The following is a 24,503-nucleotide window of genomic DNA, read 5'->3' as shown; positions in this document are numbered from 1 at the left end:
ATACCCCCTCCCACAGTTTCCCTTATGGACATTTTATATTAGTGTGGTATATTTATAAAGATTATGGGTGTTATTTTGAAAAAGATCATTCAAATATTATAAAATAATTGTATATTCGAAAGCTTAAAAGTTTACATAATTCAGAGAATAGTGAAGTTTAACAACATCCTCTCTTCTGATGAGGATTTAAAGAAGATATAACTTTAGGAACTTCTAACTGGAGGAAGTGGGGGCAGGATATTCTACAAAGAGGTACATCAGAAACTCAGGGATGTAAATAGTGAAAATTTTCTATCTAATATAAGGAAACAGCAGTTAAAGAGTGAAAAATAATGATTTTGATGTTCATCGAATTTTCAGCTCAGCACAAAGCTAAGGTGGTTAGATAATATAATGAATGCTGGAAACAGAATGTGAAAGGATTGAAAAACAACTTTAATGAAAATGCAAATTATTGTATTTAGATCTAAATATCAACTTTGTAAGAATAGGATGAGAAACGTGATTCAGCAGAAAAGGGTTTAGAGCAATAGTTCTCAGCCTTGATTGCTCATTGGAACCACCTGGGAGGCTTTAAACACTTTGCATACCTTGCCCTACCCTTAGAGATTCTGATTGCATTGGTCTGGGTGCAGGCTGATGGCTTTAAAAGCTCCCTAGGTGATTCTAATGTGCAGCCAAGATTCAAAGCCTCTAATTGAAAGGTTTTAGTTAATGCAGTGGTTCTGATTCCATTAGACTGGAATGGGGCATTTATTTTTTAAACAATCCCAGGTGATTCTAATGGGCATCCAGGGTTGCTGATAATCTCTGGGATATCAGAAAATTTAAAACAATAGCGATATTATTTCAAAAATCTGTTGCTCCTCTGCTAGCAGGAAATAGTAATAGAAGCATGGTGTCTAGGGACAGAAATGAATAATTCTCTACTTTTTCCAACTAAAATAGTACACACCTGGTTGTGCCAAGTCTTAAGAGGCAGATTGACTAGTTGAATTCATCCAGTATGGCAAAGGCTAAACAATGTATCATCTCTGACACACAATTAGAAAATGGCATGATAGTTGTCTTTACATACTTTGAAAGTGTTGTTATGTGGAAGAATGATTAGACTTTTTTGGTCTGTGTGTTTTATAAAGGGTGGAAATTAAAAGGAGGAAAATTTCACTTCAATATGAAAACTAGCTTTCTACTAAAATGGACTTTCTGAATGCTACCATTGGAGTTATCTGGTTAGAAAATGTGTAGTATCAAATTACCAAAGGAGTAGATTTTAAGTGTTCTCACCACAAATAACTGATCAGTATGTGAGGTAATTGCATATGTTAATTATTTGACTTAACCATTCCAGAATGTATGTGTATTTCCAAACATCAAGTTGTACACCATAAATATATCCAATTTTTATTTGTGAATTAAATAAATAAAAGCAACTGTGCAATATCTTCAGTAGGATCTCGGGAGCATTCCTGTTTATATGTATCTTCCAACTTTGAAGTACCTAGATTGCATTGTCCATGAAGTCCAATTCCATGTGCTGTGTTCCTTTTTCACACCAGCAACAGTGGCTCAGTGCTCCGAGCAGAGTTGGGCCTTAATAAACATTTATGGAATATATGAACGCTGAATTTACATGTCTGTATTTTATCTGTGAACCAAAGACTGTGTCTGAGATGCAGAGTGAAGATAGGCATTTGTACCAATTCAGATTTATTTTTAATCTTACTTAAGATATACAATTGTTGAGCCAAAGATTAATTATTTCACCTCAAATTATATGATTATCACAATTTCTTATTTAACTTCTCAACTGTCTTGAAGATAGTTATGTAGAAATGCACACACACACACACACACACACATCATGAGCTTCACTCCATTCCATCACACCTTCCAGAGCACACCACCTCCATATCCAACCCCTCTCCCCCTTTTACAACCACCTTCTCTTTAAGATCACCCAGTGTTCAGCCCCAGTGACTGCAGCAGGGCCTGGCTGTTCATTTCACTCCATCCATTGCTGCTATCCTCTGATCACCATGGCTAATCAAATGGCATGCCAGCCTGCACCAATCATTAAGATGACCCAAATTAACAGCCTGGCCATGTCACAGTACATTCATTCCACATATACAGACAGGGCCTAAGTGTGAGGCAGAAACCCAGATATGCTTATTTGTTTTTGCACTGTAACATGCATTATTGATTGTCATGAGCTGCTTTAGTGCTTTAAATCTGCAAATGAGAATCATCCGTCCCTTATTAGAGCCAGAATTGAGAACTGAGAGCAAAAGAGAACATGTATATGCCTTTTTTAACCATAATTTTTTATTTGTTATTTTCCTTCACAGTTGTGTTGTAAAAGATTTTAGCTCAAGACATTCCCTGGCATCTCACTTAGAAGGGATACTTAATCAAAATAGTTTTGTATTCTGAAAAGAGAAAGAAGTCTTCCCTAGCCAGGTGAAGAATGTAGTGCATGCTCTGAATTGTGAGATCGTAGAGAGAATTTTGTAATCCAATTTCCTAGCGTATACCGGTCAGTAAAGCTCAGTTCTTAACAACTCACAGGCAACCTTATCTTAATCACAGTTGCAGTTGTTGGCACCTTGCGGTGCCTGGTGTAAATTTTATCTCAAAATATTTGCGTTCTTGATGGCCATTTTTTGACAATGCATTCTAATAATTAGAGTCCTATTACCTGCTAAATGTTAGTATAAATTAACAATCCATTATACACAATAAGTTTTATAAAACATTTACAGATAGAGATCTTCTTTAATTAAAATTAACTTCCATATGAAAGCCAAGTGCATTAATGACTCACAATGACCTTTTATTACCTGCAGTCCCCTGTTTTGGCTGGATGATTGACAGCTTGCTGTTTGGCTACCATGTTGAATTTCAGCTGACAAGACTTTTCATTTTAACTCAATTTGCCCGCCTATCACAAGCTGGTGGCAGGCCAGACCCAAGTCACCCAGCTTTGCCTCAGCAGCTTGCTCTAGTTCTCATTAGTACGCATTTATTCAGTGGAAATTGGAAGACAAATGCTTGAAGGCATGTGAACTAAGTATAGCAAATTAGGTTTAAAGACTGAATATTTATAAGTATATGGAAAGTTTTTTTTTTAATTCTAGAGCGAATTGAGAACTGAGTGCTAGCTTTGGTATAAAAGAAATTAAGATAGAAGGGGGAAGATTCTAAGAATAACAATACTATAAGCTTTTTCTTTCCATTTTGGAAACATGTAAAATCTCTCTGACAACACCTTATCAAATAAAAACCTGGCTTCTCTTTCATGGAGTGCTTGCACAAAGAAGTTTAGCACCTCATGTGTGAGAAGGGGGAAAAAATGAGGGTCATGTTCATTTGTTGCTTGGTTATCCCTTGGTATGCTTTAAATTGCCTTGTTTGTTCGGCACTAGCACAGAAACAGATGTTGCTCTACCGTACAGGATAATTTACTGTACCTCCTGGTGCAGCATGGAAGTCCTCCCAGGGCCCAGCTGGTCTGTCAGTGGCACTGGCTGGTGTCTGCTCAACTATGACAACTACAAGTAGAGGCTGCAATTTTTTTATTGTGCAGTTGTCATTCTTCTCAACGTATAGCTCTGCCTGCATTTGTACTGGGGCTGGTGGAAAAGCTGCTGGCTTTTGTGTCTGGGTGTTATTCTGCAGAGCCATGTAAGCTCTACTCTCCATTGTTGATAATAACGCAACTCATTACTTTTGTCGTCTAATGATTATCGGCATGATCCCTCAGAGCGAGAGCCAACCTCATCTCGCACACATAACTGGTACTGGAAGGTAAAACAGATTTGTCACTTACGATCTGACCGCTAAGCCACACTTGGCGCTCCATTATTGTGATTAACTTCTACATAAGATATGCTTGCCCAATTGTCATTTGTGATACTGCGGTGGGCGCAAGCTGCCATGCTTCCCGAGAGCACATCAGCCAATCAGATTTGACCATGTTATTCGGACTGTTACATGCCCGCTCTGTCACAGCAGCCATCCCACAATTATTTTGCTTTTGTGTTTCTTCTTCCCACAGCCCTACTGGACTTGGGTGAACAGCATTGCTACATATGTCAGCTACCATTTCACACCACAAGCTAAAATGATGCTGTGCTATTGTTGCTCCAACAGAGCCAGCAGCAGTACATGGGAGGCCGACCCTTGCTTTTCACCACAGAAACGTTGGTCCTTAGTGCCCTGCCAGCTGAAATCCATCGTGTCAGGTGCCTTGTGGCTATCTGCAGTAGACCCCATGTTCCAAAACCAAAGTTCTTTTCTGGCCTCATCACCAACAAACCGATTTGACTCTGCCTGATTATAATAACGAAGGCAGTCCAAGAGAATATGCACTGCCTCACTGTACGTCACATTGAATCACCACACTGGCCACACAAAGCTGACCGCAGCCTCATTTCTTTAGACAAATGCATGCTTAAGGAAAAACCTCCTGGGAGAAAGCACCCAAAGCTACTTGATAGCCTTATGCAGGCTGTGCATAGATTTAAATTTTACTGAAATAACATTTATTTTTATTTTTGGCTGATGCAAGCCCTCACGGATGGGCCTGCCTTTAATAATCTAATAATTGAGTACTCTGTGTTTCAGAGCTTTACTGAACACTGAGAAACTGGTCTCTGTGTGTGTGTGTGTGTGTGTGTGTGTGTGTGTGTGATTTCTAAATTGCAAGTCATAAACACGACCATTTGTTATCATGTGAAGGGGGAAATAACTCCATTTGGGGCTTTTTTTTCACATTGCTGATTAGAGAGAATCAAGCTTTATATTCTAGGACCCATTCACGCTGGTGGAAACATAGTCAGTTTTGATTATGAAGGGAGAGATGCAGACCTAGACAGGAGCTACACGCTGATATGCATGCTATCAGAATGATTTATGCAAATTATGCATATTATTCCCAAAGGAATTCCTCCTCAAACTGCCAGGATAAATTGCCGGAAATTAGCCATAAAATCTGTCGTGCTAGGAGCAAAAGGTGAAGGCCATTGGGAAAGCAAGGACATTCGGCTTCTGGAATCTTCCAGGATGTGATGGTGCCTGTTATTCTCCCTGGATGCTGAGGAAAATGTGGTTTTCTTCTGAATCCTCTAAAAATGTTTTCCTTTTTAAAATTTTCCAGCAAATGTTGACTCACATTTTATTTACAGCTAGCATAAAATAAATTAAGTGTTAAGCTGTCTCAGAAAGCACTACTACAATTACTTTACTATTAACTGCCTAAGTGGTTATTAAATGGCTAAGCCTGACTTTAAAGCATCAGAGTTCTAAAGGTTTGTGGAATGACTCACCAGCTGTGTATTTTAACTGGGATATGGTTTTAATTTCAAACATGTATACCCATAACACAACATTCCTCTCTAGCAGGATCATCCTCTCCTACAAAATCTTAATGACTTTCTGCCCAGGTACAACACTGATGCCTTCTACCTGTGAGATGCCCCTAAGCCTTGCTGGAACCAGACCACCGCTCCTGCTCACATCCTGTGCAAAGCCACCTTTGGCTCCCTCTTGGTGCTCAATGTGTGTGATGAAGAAACAGTTTCCTTTTCAATCAACGCTATTAGTAATGAGCTTTTATTGCAAACTGAGAGCACTTTTCAGGAACAGCCCTATCTTAATAATCTATCATTTTTTTTTCCTTCAGAAAGCACCATTTTTGAAGCTTTACGACTGTCCTCATATTCAACCACCATTCGTTTTGTTGAGGAGGATTTGACTCTCAGTGCAGAGACCGGGGACTACTGTGTGCGAAAGGGAGACTTGGTAGCCATCTTTCCTCCAATCCTACATGGTGACCCTGAAATCTTTGAAGCTCCAGAGGTAAGTAAACATCAAGCCTATAATTGCTACTTCTTAGATCCTGCAGGCACATTCCTCTTCCTTCCCTCTCTCTTCCTTTTGCCACTTTGTTCCAGTAGAGGTTTGAGACAGCTTGATGGCTTCTGTTTTTCCTCCTAATAAGAAAGCTTTCCTCTTTACTGAAGTGTTCCCTAAGGATATCTTTGAAAGGTTTCATGATCTATAAAGAGAAATATAGTGATGAGACTAAATGCTAGTTGCTTCAAATGAAATGGACATTGCGCCTGGGCCACTATTACATTTTGGCCAAAATTGTATTTTGCTTGGTGGAGAATTACTGAAAACCATGGAGGGCTAGCTAAGGTGGCTTAGAGAATAAATGATGATAACTATTTTGCTAAGTGTTTCCAAAGTGAGGTTGACTGTTCCAAAGTCAGATAGTATCATTGCTGTAGTTAAGCCCGTATACTTTTCCACCTCTTACAAAAGGTATATGCCCCTTCTTGATCAATTAGTATGGCATTATGAACTTGAGATTGTAAAGCTGCTGCTCACGGGTGAAGCTCTGAGGGTAATTGTGTCATCTCCTTGTGTTTTTTTCTGAAGCTGGAGTTAATGAATATCAAAGACTGGAAATTAATCCACCCTGGTTCATCCCTTAATACCACTTCAGAGATTCACCACCTGCATGCAAATTGAATGCAGTCCTATTCTGTGTGTGTTTTTCAGGAAGTAATGTTGCTGCAGCAGTTTTTGTGTGTAAAATGCCTTTTTTTCAAAGGGAAACTTTCCTGCTCTTTTTGAGCAATTCATAGGTGGACCACCTCTAAATCTAGTTGCTAAGATAGATGCTTGCATCCAGGCTGAATTACAACATTGTTGAATTTTGAAAATTAACAAGAAGAGAGCAGATTCAAATACAATTAGAAAATTTACATTTATTTCAGCAGCAAAGGTGAATGACTTAAGTGTGGGGGAGTGTACATGTAGTTTCTGTGTGTTTCAGAAGGAGGGGGCATTGTGTGAATGACAATAACAAATAGGTTATAGAGTATTAGCAAGTGAAGGAACATTCTGCAAACAACAAGCTTTATCTCCACTTTTGTAAATATCAAAGTACAAAATTATATACATAAATAGATATTCAATAAACAGGGCAAATGAATAGCCAATATCCAATATCTGGAAAATATTTTTAATTTTTATTTTTATCTACAATTATGCATTTATTTAACTTCAACTTACTATTTTCATTATGTGATTATTCCACTAGTCATTAAGTTTATTATTCATATCATGATGGTAAAATTAACATTAGTGTTATCAAGAAACAATAAATGTTTACCAGATTACCACTGTCTTTATATCACTATGCTTTGGACTCCTCTTATTTCCTACCCTCATGATGGAAAATACCTTGATTTAGACTTCTAGGAACTTAAAACTCAAAGTTAAAAATCGAAAGTATGCTAATTTATAATTTTTTCTTTTGGAATACTCAATAGCAATGCCCAAACTTTACATAATAAATCAAATAGTAATCAGAAGGGCTTGCCTCATACAAAATCTGTGGCAGAACAAAATTGCAATATTGTGAATACTGATTTAGCATCATTAGAGTAGCTTTAACTTGAGTTGATGAACACTTTCTATTATTTACTAGATTTAACATTAGCCAATTATGCCTGAATAATTTTAAAATAAACTGGCTAATTTATTGTCACACCATTGTTTCCTTGAAATTAGTTGGAGAATGCTGATAAGTCCTGGCACAGAAAAAAAAAATGATATAGCTCAGAACCAGTTTTATAGAATTTGGGAAGGTCTTATTCATTCTATAAACATTTTCTGAGTGACTACCACTCTCAGACATATCGAGTATTCCTTTGTTTCTTAACAACTTCATATGGCAATAAGTAGATGCTATAGATGTCCTTAAAATAGATGCCCATCCCAAGCCACCATATACTGACAGTAAAGAAAAGGACATAGTTCTAGAAAAGTCTACCATGAGCCATTTGTTGCTGAGAGCATGGTTCAGGAGCTCATCAGAGACACATTCATCACTACCTGCCTTTTGTATCCAACACACCTTGAATGAGAAGACCAAACCTCAGATGTTGATTACAGGCAATAGGTGTTAGGCCAAAAATATAAGGAAGGCAGATACAGGGATAATTATTCTTGGAAGACAGAGAGACAAAAGCCTCAGCAGAACATAGATTCTCCCAGCCCAACAAGGCATGGTTTCAGAATTTCCAAGCTCCAAAAGACTCTAAAATTTGGCATTCCAAAGACAGGCCATGGTCTTCCATCATACTTGAGAGCTATTGGACCTGCATCTCCCTATTCCTAGAATGCCCCTTCTTATTTGTGCACCCAGCAGGCTCCAAATTACTCCACAGGAATCACCTAATCACCTCTTCGTTGACAGTGTGCCTGATTTCCACCTCATTCCTCAGAGAATTTGCCATTGTTCACGCTGTGGCCTGTGTGTACCCTTGTAGTGGGGTATAACACACAGTATTTTGCAATTATTTATTTACTTGTCCTTGCTTCCATATGCTGTAAGCTCTAGAAGAGGAAGGACTATGTCATTCCCATCTCCATATTATCAGTATCTAGCACACAGGAGGCTGTACACATAAGTTGAATAAATAAGGGGATGCTTGGATAGATAAATGTACTTAAAGTGAAAATATGCTTCAGTTATAATTTTAAATCAAGACAGATATTGCACATTAACATATGTACTGGGCCTAAATAGATCAAATAAAGAAGTGATTTGTGTATAAATATAGCAATAGTATTGGGAGTGTTAAGTACTGTGGCAAAAGGAGATGCCAGGAGACATCTAAATAGGACCGCTGGCTACTTCTGAACTAGCCCTCAGCTCTTGCAAGCATTTAGACCTAGTTTGGTGAAGTCATTTTGATTTTTTATTTAAAAGAACCTGAAAAAATAGACTTTTGGGTGAAGGTCTGAATTTTTAAATATTTGGAAAAATGAAGTTTAAAATACAATATGGGATAAATAAAAGGTGTTTTGGGACTCAATTGAGCCTATAAGCTGCCAACATGTACCCTCTATATTAGGAATTATTCTTTCCCTGAATATTGGTTGCTTAACTTATTGTAATGTTAGCCATTCAGGTGGCTCAGTAGTAGATAGTGATGATTTCTTTTCAGCCACACAAGATACAGAACTGGAGCTATATAGAAGCTCCATAGAGAAGACCAAATCTAAATCTGTTCATTGGCTTTCCTAGGTCCAGAGGTGCTGAGGGATAAAGGGAGACGTGGTGACATTGTGGGGCTCATAGGGAGAAAAGATCAGACATTTAAGGTGGCAATGCATTATATAACCATGTAGGTAAAGAAACATGGTGAAATAGCAATGTAATTCCAAAGCCTTTGGAAGATCCCCCAAAAGCTCTGAAGATGAAAGATCTTCTTTGTTTAACCTAATGCAATTCTGCCCTATCTACTTCTTAGAGTTGTAGAGATAATAAAATGATTAATAAATGTGAAAGCCCTTGAAAAAATTCTAAATCACTAAAAGAATTGTGGTACCAATTATTATTTTGATTATTGCCACTGTTCTTAGAATGACACGACAGATGAGGAGGTACTCTCAATAATTTTTTATCTGTATTGCCAAATGGAATAGAGATTGTGCAACTAGTAGACTTAAAGAAAACAAACACGTATCAATTATTTACTATCTAGAAATCACTTTGATGGGTATAGTGAGTGATAAAGAAATAAAAAGGCCCCTTCTCCTACAAGTTTGCTGTATAGGGACTCACATAGCTAATTTCTCATAGTCAGGTGCTTCCTATTGAGAAAAGGTTTTTGCCATACCAACAAATTCACAATTCTACTTACCATATTGGAACTATCAGTGCGCTGGTAAACCAGGGCTCTGAGCCCTGATTTGTAGTGTTTGTCAGTTTTCATGGTATAAACTACCCCCTTGGCCAATTTCATGTTACTAATGTGAAGACCCTAAACACAGAGTCAGGAAGAGATGTGCACACTCTGACAAGCTGGTCAAACTGTCTGCAGCACACTGCCAATTTGAACCCAAGTCATGAAGATAAAAAGGGACTTCTGTACTCTGCCATCTTGCCTCCAGGGGCAACAGTGTAGCCCCTTAGCCATCCATTCAAAACACTGACTTTTTTTTATTATGAGAAAATCGTATCTTTTGTCTAATTTATATTCCCATACCTAAAATTATGAATTGAGTGGATTCAAGACATGATCCTATTGTGTGTCACCTACTTCAGCAAGACCATGTTTTATGCCTTATAACTTCAATGCTTTACATACAGGAAGTGCTCCAAAAAAATCTGTTGAACTGAACTAAACATAGTATTTGGAGAACACAAATTAGGGTGTTATGCAATCTTCCTTTGTCACGAATACCAAAATCTTTTCTCTATCCAGAAAATTGTGTCCTCTATCCAAACTTGATTTCTAGCGCTTCAATATTATGCAATTTTCTACTATTTGTAAACACTGAATATTCATCGACTCATCATACTCTACATATTTATTTACTCATTCAATATCTATGTTTTCTTCAAAAGCTTGAAAATGGTTTTTAAAATATACTTTTTTCTCATGTATTTATTCAGTAATTCAACAAACATATATGGAACCTCTACTATGGGAATAGCATTGTGTTGAAGGCTTTACACATACAGAGATAAATAAGAAAATGTGATAGCTCCAAACTCCTAGGATTTCTTGGCTCTACCATCTCCTGAAGGTTAGCTCTGTCTTTAGCTTGGTAGCAGTTCCAGACATCATAGTCACACATGATGAGGTCCAGAGGAGGAAAGATAATCAACCATTTCTTTTTGTTTTATTTTCTTCACAAAAAGGGGACTTCTCCTAGATGTCCCCATAGACTTTTCCCTTGTAGCACTGACCAGATTGTTTCACAATTCTATCCCAAACCAGTCAGAGACCCGAACAGTGTGATTACCAAAATTAGTGCCTAGACACATTTTATCCAGAAGAACAATGTTGAGGAGTCAACTGCAACAATCATTAGAGGAACAGTGGGGAACTTCCATGTCTTATACCTTCTCTTGTGATTTTTCTATTCTCATCCATTTAATTGACTGTCTTCAATTGTGAAGCACCATGCTTATTATGGTCGCTGTAAAGAATTTCAATCAGCTCGATGAATTCCAAGTTTAAGTTTTTCCAAATGAATGGATACATCTTGAGCTTCCTGTATGTTTGTTCTGTGTCACTGTGACCCCAGAACCTCAGTGGTGAGATTATTATACCCCCTCCCTTTTCAGCTAAAACAAAACTATATCCCTAGCAGCTGACACAGGCCCTTCTTAACATTGGTTCTTGCTTAGGTTTTCCATGCCTAGGCAATAGAGCAAATTGCAAATAAATTTTAACTCAAAAATATATTTATGCTCCTGCGCCCTTTGAACTTGGTGGTGGTCACAGAGCTAAAGACAGCGGCCATTTCCATTTTAGTTTCATAAAATAAACAACCAAATAGGAATTTCTAAGATGTTTACTATGAGAAAATTGAATAGAATGTCATGAAAACTAGAGGGATGGTGTTACTCGTTGAGTAGAAATTTGAGGGCACTGAATATAAACACTAGCTGAAGGTCATGGGTTAGGAGCACTCCTGCATCATGTATTGACCATGGCCTCTCGGAGGTTAGCACATTCATTTTCACAAAGAGGAACCTGAAAACCACGGTGATTTCTAGCTTATGTATGATATCAAGACACTAAAACGTCATAATCCAAGCTAAGTTTTCATTTTGCATTTGCTGGCTTAACTAGTGGGGCTACAGTGAGAGGCTTCCTAACGAATCATATCATAGCAAAGCTCACTTAAACTGATTTGGGTTAGGCAGGGAACTCTTGGATAGAGGGCCAATCTCCTCAGATTGGTCAGCATGAAGGAGGAAGCAGCAGGACTAAGCTCGGGCAAGCAGGCCTGAGTCCCAGGAATGGAAGAAGTTCACCAGGAGAGAGTTATATTTAGTAACTCTATCTCCAGTGACCCTGTATGTCAACAAAGGGTGTCCTTGTTCATTGAGCATTGATTAGATACTGTTTGGATACATCCCAGAACTATGGTGAAATACACATTTTAAAAGGCTAAAAAAATTTATCAGGAATTGAGCAGTTATAAAAATGCAGATAAATTTTGCCATTATCATTGCATCCACTTGCAAGTTGGAAGGAAATGGGAACTACTTAGAATTGTTCTAAGCTCAAATACTCTTCAAAATAAGTATTCTACATAAATAAGGACAAACCCAATACTTCTAAAGGAAATGGTTCACTGTCCTTAACAACACTGGCTTTGAGTGAGAAAATTAAATCATTTGTGATGAATTCAGAATCTATCCACATATTGCAAGGTTTTCACCTTAACCTGAAATGCTTTAGATCTGACCTACTTTTTTGCATTTGACTTCATGTAGTTCATATCAAAGTTGTATGTGAGCAAGTCTAATGTTAATGAGCACCAACTACAGGAAATACTTGGTCGTTTCCATGCAAGCCACAGACATTAATTTAATCAATGGCTTAATTCACCATAGGCTTAAATAAGGTCACTCAGTCCCCTCTAAGAAATTCAAGTGAGAGTTGAACCATAACCCTTTGGCAGCAAGGCAAAATTAAGAGGGCAGGCCCAACACCCTAGGTAAAGCAGTCCCATGATTTCCTGTAACAAAGTAATATAACTTATTTATGAAAACACATCAGAAACACCTGCCACCCTAGAGTAAACCCAAAAAGAGCTGATTTTAATAGAACTTTCATGGAAGAAATTAACTACAACATCAAAAAACAAACATTGATTTTGTGGCTTAGCTCCTCTCTAGTGTTTTACCTGAATCTTATTATTTTATATTTGTTTAATCCAAACATCAGCACTGGATCCTAAACTAATAGTTTTCATCTATCGGTAGCTGGTGGGGAAGGGATAAGAGAAACTCAAATTAGGAATCCACAGTTAGGCACCTCCTGTGGCTAGTTAGGATTCATCAGACGCGGGTAACAATGGCGGTCTCACCGGAGCCCTTGCCTTCTATCCAACATTGGTATAATCAAGTGCGCATATGTCAGGACGCACCTTAGGGAGCAAAAATAGAGATATTGACACTATACTTGGGAAGCTCAGCTTAGGAGAAAAATACAAGCGGAGAAAAAAAGTCATACAGCTTTTCATATTTCACTTTGATATGGCGGAAGTAATTTCCTAGTAATACTTGAGTTTTTTGAAAGTTCATACTTAATTTGCACCCAGTCAACTTTTTCTGGTGTTCACCTGATTAAAAGGAGCTTTTTAAGACAGGCAGAGAGAGCTAGCAACTTTGTGGACTTGAACTCAAACTATCTCATGTAAAATGTTAATTTTAGCATTGTATTCTTCTTTACAGGAGTTTAGATATGATCGTTTTATAGAAGATGGTAAGAAGAAAACCACCTTTTTCAAAAGAGGGAAAAAGCTGAAGTGTTACCTAATGCCATTTGGAACTGGAACCAGCAAATGTCCAGGCCGATTTTTTGCACTTATGGAAATAAAGCAGTTGTTGGTTATACTTTTAACTTATTTTGATTTAGAAATAATTGATGATAAACCCATAGGACTAAACTACAACCGCTTGTTGTTTGGTATTCAGTATCCAGATTCTGATGTTTTATTTAGATACAAAGTGAAATCTTAGAGAAGCTAAAAGGACAGAAAACAAATCTATCGAAATTACCCTAAACATCCTAAGCTCATCTATTTCTTTTTAATTTCTGCCAATGTAATTGCTTTATTTGTTTAAAAAGTGTTAATTTCTATTTGATCTGATATCAGTCCAGTTTGTCCTTAGTCACAAAGCCTATCATAATATAAAACAGGATGGTAGCATGAAAATGGACATCAAAATCCACTTAAGGGTAAGCTCAAAACAGGGTTGTGGTTATTTTTTTAGTTTCTCCTTGTGATTTTTACGTGTTATAATAAGTGTACCTTCACACCAATAGATTGGGCACTGTGGAATTTAAGTCACTCAAATTATTCTCTAATATGTAAAATTACACTTTGAATTACTAGAAAATGGTGCTGGAAATGGACACAGTGTAACAAAGTCCAAATTCTCACAGAGGAAGGAAATTAAATTTCCATGACTTGCACTGGATGAAAATGTTCCCTTCAAGTATAATATCAATAATACCTATATTTCCAGGATATGTGTGCATTAAATGAGGTTTTTAGTAGATTAAATGCTTCAACTTCACTTCAGTATTTAATCATGCTTAAATGTTCCTCATTACTTTGTATACTATGGCTCGATAGAACAAAATTTCTTGTCATTTAAGACCTTTCATGTCCAAGTTAGATACTGATAAGATTTAATGTATAAGAAAACACAGAACCTATTATATATTCAGAAATTGCCCTAGACATTAGTATTAGGTTTATTATGGCAGCAAATGTTGAAATAACTATGGCATTGATTATAGCATTTGGCTTTAGTATAAACTATAAAGGTTATGCAAACATTGCAATTAATCCTTTCCTAAATGCTTCCATGTATATAAACTGAGAAGCTAGATGTAGTATTTGGTTTTGATGTCTCACCTTTTGGATTTGGAGTTCATGTGTTCTATTTTGAATTACAACATCATGTTATGCAGTGTAATTTCATATGACACATGCAACATTGTGGTGTGAATAATTCAAAGATTTTTTTTTCAATTGAGACAGTATCTGACTGTGTTGCCCAGGCTGGTCTCAAATCCTGAGCTGAAGTGATCCTCCCACCTTGGTCCCTTGGGAACCTGGACTACAGGCATGTACCACCAAGCCCAGTGATTCAAAGATTCTGATATCAGAGTACCATATGAATGGCATCTGACATAAATGGTGATGCAATATATAAGCAGGCAAGGCAGGTAATAAAGTCCAGTTAATTCATGCTTCATTAATTGGAATTTCTAATATTTCAGAAATTTGCTACTGTTTTGAGAAAAGGAAACTGACAATATTTACAAAATATTTATTTAGTAAATAAGATAGTATAGCATTTATTTTATCCTTCCTGAAGTACATGTTCTGAATGTTCCTTCAGTGAAGGTCTGCTGGTGCAAATTCTATTTTTGCTTGATTGAGGGTGTCTTTATTTTTACTCTCATTCTTGAAAGATGGTTTTGCTGGATGCACAAATCTAGATTGACAGTTATTTCTTCACAACACTTTGAAGATATTGCCCGTTCTTAAGGCATCCATTCTTGTTACTTGTAAAGGGAGGATAGCCGTTAGTGAGTTTAATTACTCAATAGGTGGTCTGTCTCTTCTCTCTGGCTACTTTAACGTGTCCTCTTTGCCTTTGATGTTCTTAGTTTCTTTCTGTTTCTCATGCTTGCATGTCCTGCTGCTTCTTGAGTCTGAGCATGGGTGTCTCCCATCAAGTATGGAATCTTCTCAGCCATTCTCTCTGTGAATATTACTGTTCTCCCACTGTATATTAGGTCCCCTCACTCTACCTACATCCTTTGATCTTTTCTCACCACACTTTGTATCTACAACTTACGCTCCACATAATTTCTTTAGATGTCTCTTCCAGTTTCTTCTTTGAACAGTATGTCTAATCTTCTGTCCAACTCATCCATTGAATTTGTTTTTTCCTTCTTTTGGCTTTAACTTCAGGTTCATAGAGTTGAGTGATCATTCTCCTTATACTCTTTAGTTCATGATACACAATTATAGTTGGTTCTAACAAGGCCCCTCTGGCTTTATTTACTTTTTCTGTTTTGTCCCTAATACCCACTTTCATATCCTTTCCTAATATCATAGGCAAATATTCTAATATGTTTGATGTATGTCTTGGTATGTGTCTGTTTTCATGTAATATATATTGAGTACCTATTTTCTGCAAGTTTTATCCTTCCAAATTTTCTTATGAAGTGCTGTGATTTTAAAGATATATTCATATTTCTGTAGTATATACATAGTATACAATTATATTTAATCTATTGCTTCTAAATGCTGCATAGCATTCCATAATGTGCACACATTTTGTTTTGATAATCTAGTTACCCAGTGATGGACACTGTCAGTGGGACAGTTGTTGTGGGAGAAAGGCCAAAGCAGAACTTAAAAGCTCTTTCGTCACCTATCCTCACACTACTGTGCCTAACCATCTCAGCCCTGGGCTGCTAAAAGCCTTGTCCCCAAGCCCCACCCATACACACACACACACACACACACACATTTATTCCATGATAACTTTAATTCTCCCTCAGATGTTCTAAATTTGTTACGTCCCTTCCTCAGAGCCATCCAATCCTCTCCATACTGTAGAGTCGCCAAGGTTGATTTTGAGTCAGAGTGTCAGCCTCCAGCTTGTCAACCTTCACGTTTTCCATTCCACTGAGTTTGCTAAGTTCAATGATTACATTTTTCAGTTTTAGAATTCCCTTTTGTTCTTCATATATGCTGGTTATTTTTTATAATATCTTGTACCTTTGTTATAAACTCAACATCCTTTTTCGTTTCTTTAACTGCATGAAGCAAACATTTTAGATTCTGTATCTGATATTTCCAAATCATTGGTGTTTTGTGGTTCTAATTCTGTAGTTTATGTGTTTTTCTGTCTCTGTTACCTGGGATGGCTTGTTTACTGAGCCCATGTTCTTTGGATTTTTATCTCTGAAAAATCTTTATACCTAGATTTAAAGTTCATTTCTCAAGACAGAATTTGTATTTGCATTTGTCAGACTGCTGATACTACTACCAAACTCAAATCACCTTAAAATTTCAGCTTGATTATCTGGGAGTGGGGAGTATTGTGGTTTCTAGCCCTAAATCAGGTAGAATATAACCCTATTATTAGGAATAGAAAGAAGACATATTTGGGGGTTCATTTGTGTATTTTTACATAGAGCTAAGATTGAGACGGGCAAATATACTGGCAGTTTTCTCTGTGGAGCAAAGTTTCTTTCTAGTTCACCTACTAAGTATGTTGTCTCTGCAAGTTCTTGACTTTATGCAAAGGCCTTGGATTACACACACACATACACACACACACACACACACACACACACACACACACACACACCCCCTGGGCCCTATGCTTTAGTCCACCACAAAGCATAGTCTGTCCTTTTTGTACTTGGATGTCTAGTTTGCCATGTTGCCTGAAGTGGGAGTTCTACCATATTTTTAAATTCAACTTAGTGGTACACTTTTGTGATGTTAAGGCACAGAGAACACAGGAAATTATTCCATTCCGATTTCTGCTTATTTTATAATTGGAGATGTGTACAGGAATTTAGAAATGTAAAGTAAGAATACATGAAATGGTTGAGAAAAGACTATATAAAAGGAATGAATAGTAGAACCAAAACAAAACATTGAGAGTCTTGTGACAGTCTTAAATCCAGTAACTAAATAGTGTTTACAAATAGAAAAAAAAAATGTCCTGGATAAATCAGTTAAAAGATGCAGATTCTGGCTGTGACATAACTGGCTTATTATTAAACAATTTCCCTCTCAGTGCTTCAATGTCCTCATTTGAAAAATAAAAATAATAAGGCCCTTTGACATCAGGGTTCATTATAAGGATTAAACACAGTAACATGTATGGATTTATGGGATAATGCAATATACCAATACAAAGTGTAATGAAGATACTTAAACAATGTTGTGCCTTTAAAAAATTGCTCTTATGTTTTGTTAAAGGGAATCATTTTTTATAGTCATTTGTTAATTCATTATTCATTTATTCAACCAAACATTTATTGAGCATTTTCTCTGTTCTAGATATGATTGATGCTAGACCCTGGATTGCCCTTCCCCTTCAAGAACATACTATTTGTTAGGGAAAACAACACATAGGAAACCAATTTATTATAAATGCAGTTGTAAGTGATAAATTCATCTCTTTAAAACTATTTTAAAATTCTGATTTATCACTAGTTCTAACTAGCCTTCCATCAAAGTAATGGTCTGTAATAAGAAATCACTATGTATAATTATATACAATAAAAATATATACAACAGGTATTTTGATAACATGATGATTAAAACCAAATATAGTCACTGAGGCTCCAGAATATTTTAAAACTGTATTGTATATTGTAAAATCCCATCTTTTTTTTTTTTTAGATGGAGTCTTGCTCTGTCACCCAGGCTGGAGTCCAGTGGTGTGGTCTCAGCTCACTGCAACCTCCACCTCCTAGGTTCAAGCAAGTCTCTTGTCTCAGCCTTCTGAGTAGCTAGGACTACAGGCACCCCACTACGCCCGGTCAATTTTTGTATTTTTAGCTGAGACGAGGGTACACCATATTGATCAGGCTGGTCTCAAACTCCTGACCTCAGGTGATCTGCCCACCTCGGACTCCCAAAGTGCTGGGATTATAGACATGAGCCACCGCGCCCCATCTTTTCATTTGTATAGCTTCACCTAAGTTTTGAATTAAAAGAAATAAATAATTAATACCCAAGATATTGTTTTATATCAATGACCAACAGTAATGAAATGCTCGGTTAGCAGAAACTAAAGCCCTGAAGCGGTTAAGAAAAAGCTACCTGTCACTAAATCAGCAATGCTTATAAGCAACCTAGAAGAAAACTTTTATCTGCCTTGTTTTGGCTTTCCTGGCATACTTCCTTATTTCATCTTCATTTTATAATTAAGTTTTGGGTCACAAGACTAAGGCAAAGGAGTTTCCATACTGAAAATCTACATTTTTTAATGCTTATTTTATCATAAAAAATAATTTGGGTAACATTTTCTGCAAGCAACTTCTAACTTAACAGTAGAAGTTTAAAACTGTTCGAAGATCAAAGCACAAAATTTATCTAGGTTTTGATCCTAGTATAAAAGAATGGCAAAAATTATGTGAACAAGAATTACATGCCCTTAGAATGTGCACTTTTTAACCTGTTAAATTTGCCAATCTTGCAAACTATTATTTACTTGCATTGCATAATTAGATATTCATTTAACATACTCAAGAAAAAGTTAGCAAGCCAAGATGACATTGTAGCACTATTTTAAATTATAATGAATGATCACATAAAACTCTTTAGTATTTATCTAAAGTAATTATTACTCTACTTCATTTGTTTATCTAAATCAATGATCATTGATGTTTGAACTTTTTGGCTTAAATGTTTGTTTATACTACTTGCTAGAGTAAGATAAATTTAATACATGAAAAACTCTACACAATTTAATATAAGTAATAATTTGTCAATACTTATGTTTTAAAATATTTTTAGAAAGAGGAGTGCTGTATATTATTAAAACAATTTTCTGAAATTATTTGTTTAATATTATCTTTGATTTTAAAATGACATATATGTGGATTTACGATGAATCAAATTGTCCTAAAAGATGTCAGATAAGAAATGCAAGTACTTTGCAAGCCTAATACTTAATGTTCTTTTATGTACAACAAAAATTTAATAAATTAACTTTCAAAGCAAGGATGACTGATTGTGTCTCTTTATTGTCCTGCTAGGAACATGTTGGGTAACAGAAGATTTGATTACAAAAGAAAATTATTTGGAAAATAATTTTGCTCTCTGAATATCTCCTCATCTCCATTTTCTGCCCCCATACACATGTATTCTTATCATCTGATACTCTCCTGAAAGTACATTAACTATTTCAGAATATGTTTCAATATATTTTAACTTATTATTTATTTGTAAAATAACAAACTCAAAAAATATCACTAAGTTTTTAAATGTTTATTCTAGGCAGGCTGACCTTGCTAGGTTACAATTCTTAATAATCACTATTAGTGTGGACAGAAGTATAAGCACAATAAATGGGAGAGAGTTTTTCAGTAGATGTAATCTTTGTCATCAGCAGATCTCTTCACTTTACCACATATAATGAATAAAGCTGAGTAATATTTGGACAGTATTCTATTTGTTCATAAAACTAAAATAAATTGTAAATAAAGCATATACTACAGAATGCTGGTGATGAAAATGAAATGTGGGTTTTTAGTAACTCTATATACATTTTTTTACTGGGACACTGGGCTTTTCTCAGAGACACTGGTGTGAGTCACTAACATTTTACAGAAACTGGCCTGAGACTCTGAGAAGTCGGCTAGAAGGTGTTCCTGTTCATTTGAACTAGTCAGCTCAGTATTGTTTATTTACCAACTGGGATAAATTATGTCACTAAATAGGTAACCTGTGAAGTAATTATCTTTTGCTTTCAACTTTATTCTAGAAAACACTTAAAAAAATTTGCAGAACTTTCCAGAATTAGCAATGATCATGTGAATAATAATGTGTATTTTCTTTTCAGGATAAAAAAAAAAAAAAAAAAAAAAAAAAAAAAACAATGGCTGTGCTGTGTTTTTTGAAAAGTGTTTGATACTGTTTACTGTTAATTGTTTGTTGTTAATTACTTTTATAAGGAGAGACACGATATATCACAGACTACACCAAAAGTAAATGTTCAGAGATATAATCGTGAAGCATTTTACTTCCCTTACAGCAAACTGTGCTCATAGGAGAAACTAGAGGAATGGAAATAACAGGTAAAGGTATCACTGTCTAATGATTCATCATTGAGTAAAATCAAAACATTTCTAAACATGAAACATATTAGTTGGAGATTCTTATTTGTGTGCAAGAGAATATTTACTATATATAACTTTTATTTCTAAGAACTAGCCATCATAGTTAACAAAAAATCTGTGTCATTATTGCCTGATACCAAACTTTAATAAATGCTTTTGTCTTTTATATTAAAATTAAGGTTTGAATGAAATTACTTCAATTCCATAATTCCAAGGACTAATGAGTTTATTTAAAGTTTTATAAATGTATTTGTTTTGTTTATCAAATGGAATACTGTTAAAAGTATTTGTAATCACTGAAATTTTTATAAGTGAAAACTATACATGTGGTAGTACTTCCTTCGTGCTGAGCAATTACACATTTATTTTTAAAAAACTTTTTATTTTGAACTAAGTTTAGACTTAAAGGAAAGTTACAAACATTGTTTTTATTTTTCAAGAAGGAGGTACTCAGACTAAACAATGCTTGCAGAAAATTAAATTAAGGAGTGGTCCTAGAACTTCACCAGTTCAAGATCTTAGTTAATTCTTGATCTTTGAGGATAGTCATCCACATCAACTACTCCACGGGACAACATGCTGTAAATCCAACAGAGTAGCAGAAATAGTTTGAGTATGTGAGCTACCCACATCTTCCATAGGCCAAATAATTGTCTTGCTTTCATAAACCATAATTTTGTAAACTTTTAAAGGAGCTTACTTTGTTGAATAATCACAGATTTTACTTAACTTCACTCTCTTAAGAAATCTGCACTTTAAAGAGATGTATGCATGATGCTTCTCCAAAGGAAATTAAAGTAAGTTATTTACACGCAGATATTAACTGACCCTGCTTCCCAATACATCAGACATTTAATAGAGAGATATCATTTCTTCTTTCCCAACTCTTCACATTTCTGTGGAGGCCTGCTTAGAAAAATCATTTCCTTTCATCAAAATCTTAGATGGAGAGCAGCGGCTCAGTCAGCCTGGCATCTGAATTTTGACCATAGTACTACTGCAGAAATAGACTGCACATGGCAAATGTAGCTGTACTTACTTAATGCATGATTAATTACTTTGACTAGTTAGGTACAAAAACTGAGTCTCTCTCATAATCAGAAATTGTTTATCTGTTTTCTGAAAGTGGATAAGGATATGTAACAGAGAAATCCTTACCACAAGTTCTTCAGTAATTGCCAGAGCAAGATAAATGTATAAAATGAGGTTAGGCCATGAAACATTTTTATGTTTAAATTTAAATTCTCATCTCTAAACACCTCTATTAACAGGAGATTTGAGATGCAACCATCCTCCTAATAAAAAAAATGAAATCCTTAAGATTGAGAAACATTTGTAAATAACGGATCCTTTAAATATCTCTAAACTTTATTCTAAAACTTATAAGGAGAAATAATAATTGCTTTATATAACCACTGATACCATTTTAGCATTTGATGAAGATGTTAATTTATGGTTGGTTAACAGTTTATGGCTGTCATTAGTTTTTCAGTTTGGTCCACATTAGAAATCTATTTTTCTTTTTTATTTTAATCTCAGACAATTATATAAAGATATAGTTATGTTTTATCTAAAATGTATAATTCTTCTATAGCATTTCAAATTATTCACAGATCATAGTTCTTATATGTGCATATATGAATTTAAAAATACAGCAATAAAATGCTTGAAACAGACCATAAATTTGCTTCATATTTTATTGCATCTCTGAATCAGGTTGAGGAGACAAGGGCAACTATGGTCTTTGGGAAAGAATTAACTCTTTCCCAAGCTGAGAAGGAGAATAACGCATTGTGCATAATTAAAGCCAACTCCCAATCAAAGCATGATGGTGACTTGTGAGCCTTGTCCATCATATATGTAGTGGGGTTGGGGGTGGTGAGGATTAATAACTGCCAAATCCTCTTTTCCTCTGCAGTCTAACCTTCCCAACCCATTCATTTCTCTTTCAGAGCTCTCTAATCTATATTTCTGTACTGCCCAAATTAGAGAAAAGTGGAGTAGAGAAAGAAGGAAAATTCACACACACATTCTAGTATACTTGATAATTTTGCAATAGTTAAGAAACAGTCTCCTGGATTTGTTAAGACTAGTAATTTAGAAAAATTAGTAGAATTTAACCCAAATAAAACCTCAGGGAAAGGGAACAAGAGTTTCCCTGCCACGTGAAGAAGCGAGGAGCTCTTTGGGGTTTAAAACCGGGGCGCTTTCGCAGATGCCTCGGGTTTGGTGCGGCTGCGGGATGTCTCTTACAAGCCTGGCAGCTACGTGTGAACCCACATGCCTGCTGCCATACAGGGGACAACCCGATCCTTGAGCCACCCTCGAAGGACAGTTTGAGGCAGAGCCCCTGAAAGTTCTCCTTTTGTCCCAAGGAACTTGGCGGTTGAAGGGCAATTGCGCCCGCAGGGGTGGCTGGAAACGCAGGTCCAGGGGAAGCCCGGAGAGAAGGGGTGCTCTTTGGATGCGGATCCCGAATCCCTCCGGATGCAGATCCCGAATCCCTTCGGGAGCACTGCGCAAGCAAAACAGCGCGGTGGGCGCCAGTGCTGTGTGAACGTCATTTGCTTTGATTGCAACCCAGGGCTGCTGTACCTGCTGCAAGGCGGCCCCTTCCCTCCTCCCGTCCTGCCAGGTCCCCAGCACAAACACTCTCCTGGTTAGGAAAACAGGATCCTGGTTATCCCACCCAGCCCTGTTTACTGGAACTTTGGTTCTAAACACCGATCGATCAGAAGAGCCAGAGATTTGCCGGGCAAAAAGACTCTCACCCTAAGAGTTGTTTCTACTGTTAAACTGAAGTGACTGGCTCCGTGTTTTTCCTTCTCTTTCCCTCTTTCCATCTACTATGTCTAAAGTTTGATTTAAAAGGCCGAGTTTAAATAAACCTGCAACTCATTGGCTTGGCAAATCCAGAGACTTTCGAGTTGTACATGCCAATGCAGACCGCGCAGGAGCCGGGCTCTTTACTTTGCCAACACAACAAAAAAAAAAATGTTAATTGATGTAAAGTTGCTTGGCACGTGGATAATTTAGTCTTACCTGCATTTTAATTGAAAGAAAACCTATTTATGTTTCCGATGTTCAGGTTTTGCGATTTAATTTTGTTTAAAGGCACCTTTGTGTAGTTGTTCCCTCCCCCTTCTCCTTTCCATCTGAATCACGTTTTCATAAAAGGTTTGACTAAGTAGTCTCACCTGACCAGGATTCATTACCTCCTGCATTCCATGAGCACACTTTCGGGTTTCCACTCGCTTCCTCGCTCCGCCCGGCAGGGCCGCCACGATGTGCTGCGAGCCGGGAAGTGAACTCATGATTATTTTTCAAAGTCTGGGAAGTGTATTATCCTTTTTTCTAGTGGTAATTAGTTACCATAGCATCTAATACGTAAATGTGCCCAGAGCACACCATTAACAGTTAAACGGAGGATTCAATTTAACACATGATTATATCTTTCATAAGTCGTTACATTGGAAAAGTCAATGCCACTCATTCTGGAGCAATCGCAAGGTCGGGGCCGCGTAGAAAGGTTCGGTTTCTGCGTGCTAGACCAGAAGTGCGAGTTGGTGGAGAAGGGAATTCTGTAAGTCTCGGCCTCCCTGCTGTAAGGATGGATGGTGGGTGCGATAGGAGGGAGAGGAATTTAAGCGTAGCACAGGGTCTTGGAGGGGTTGCCCAGCTGCGGGGACTGGTGAGAGCATTGCAGACCGACCGCGTGCGGGTGCGCGCGCGCGTACACACACACACACACACACACACACACACACACGCACACACAATAACACATACCACAGGGAGGGAGAAGCAGGGGTAACTAGAGAGCTCTTCGAAGATGATCATTTGCTGGTCCTTCTGTTGGTGCCCAGTGTCAAGCTGGCGATGGGACCCTAAGTGAGAATAAAAAGCCAGTGGGATTCTGAGTTTTTGCTTGGCCTCATCTGTCCACTCTCAGCTCTGTAAGGAACACCAGCAGCGAGATCGGACTGGCAGGATGGGTGTGCCTGAGAGAAGCACCCCAAGGTGTGGTGGATGCCAGAGCAAGCTCAGGGGTAG

General features: G+C 36.9%; 1 protein-coding gene across 2 annotated transcripts in view; it reads left to right on the top strand.

The window, feature by feature from the left end:
• Nucleotides 1-23,652, top strand: part of CYP7B1 (cytochrome P450 family 7 subfamily B member 1) — a 205,449-nt gene extending 181,797 nt beyond the window's left edge. Inside the window, exons 5-7 of one of the 2 annotated variants that reach the window (XM_073018126.1) lie at nucleotides 5,687-5,862; nucleotides 20,366-20,408; nucleotides 22,403-23,652. In XM_073018126.1, coding sequence (XP_072874227.1) covers nucleotides 5,687-5,862; nucleotides 20,366-20,408; nucleotides 22,403-22,509 — 326 coding nt within the window. In that variant the 3' untranslated portion in view covers nucleotides 22,510-23,652. Of the gene's footprint in view, nucleotides 1-5,686; nucleotides 5,863-13,285; nucleotides 19,333-20,365; nucleotides 20,409-22,402 lie in introns of those variants that run through there. The other variant, XM_073018125.1, reaches the window with a different exon arrangement.
• The last annotated feature ends 851 nt before the right edge of the window (nucleotides 23,653-24,503 follow it).

This window comes from Chlorocebus sabaeus, chromosome 8 (assembly GCF_047675955.1).
Source record: "Chlorocebus sabaeus isolate Y175 chromosome 8, mChlSab1.0.hap1, whole genome shotgun sequence".
Classification (NCBI taxonomy): domain Eukaryota; kingdom Metazoa; phylum Chordata; class Mammalia; order Primates; family Cercopithecidae; genus Chlorocebus; species Chlorocebus sabaeus.
This window is presented reverse-complemented; position numbering and strand designations above follow the sequence as displayed.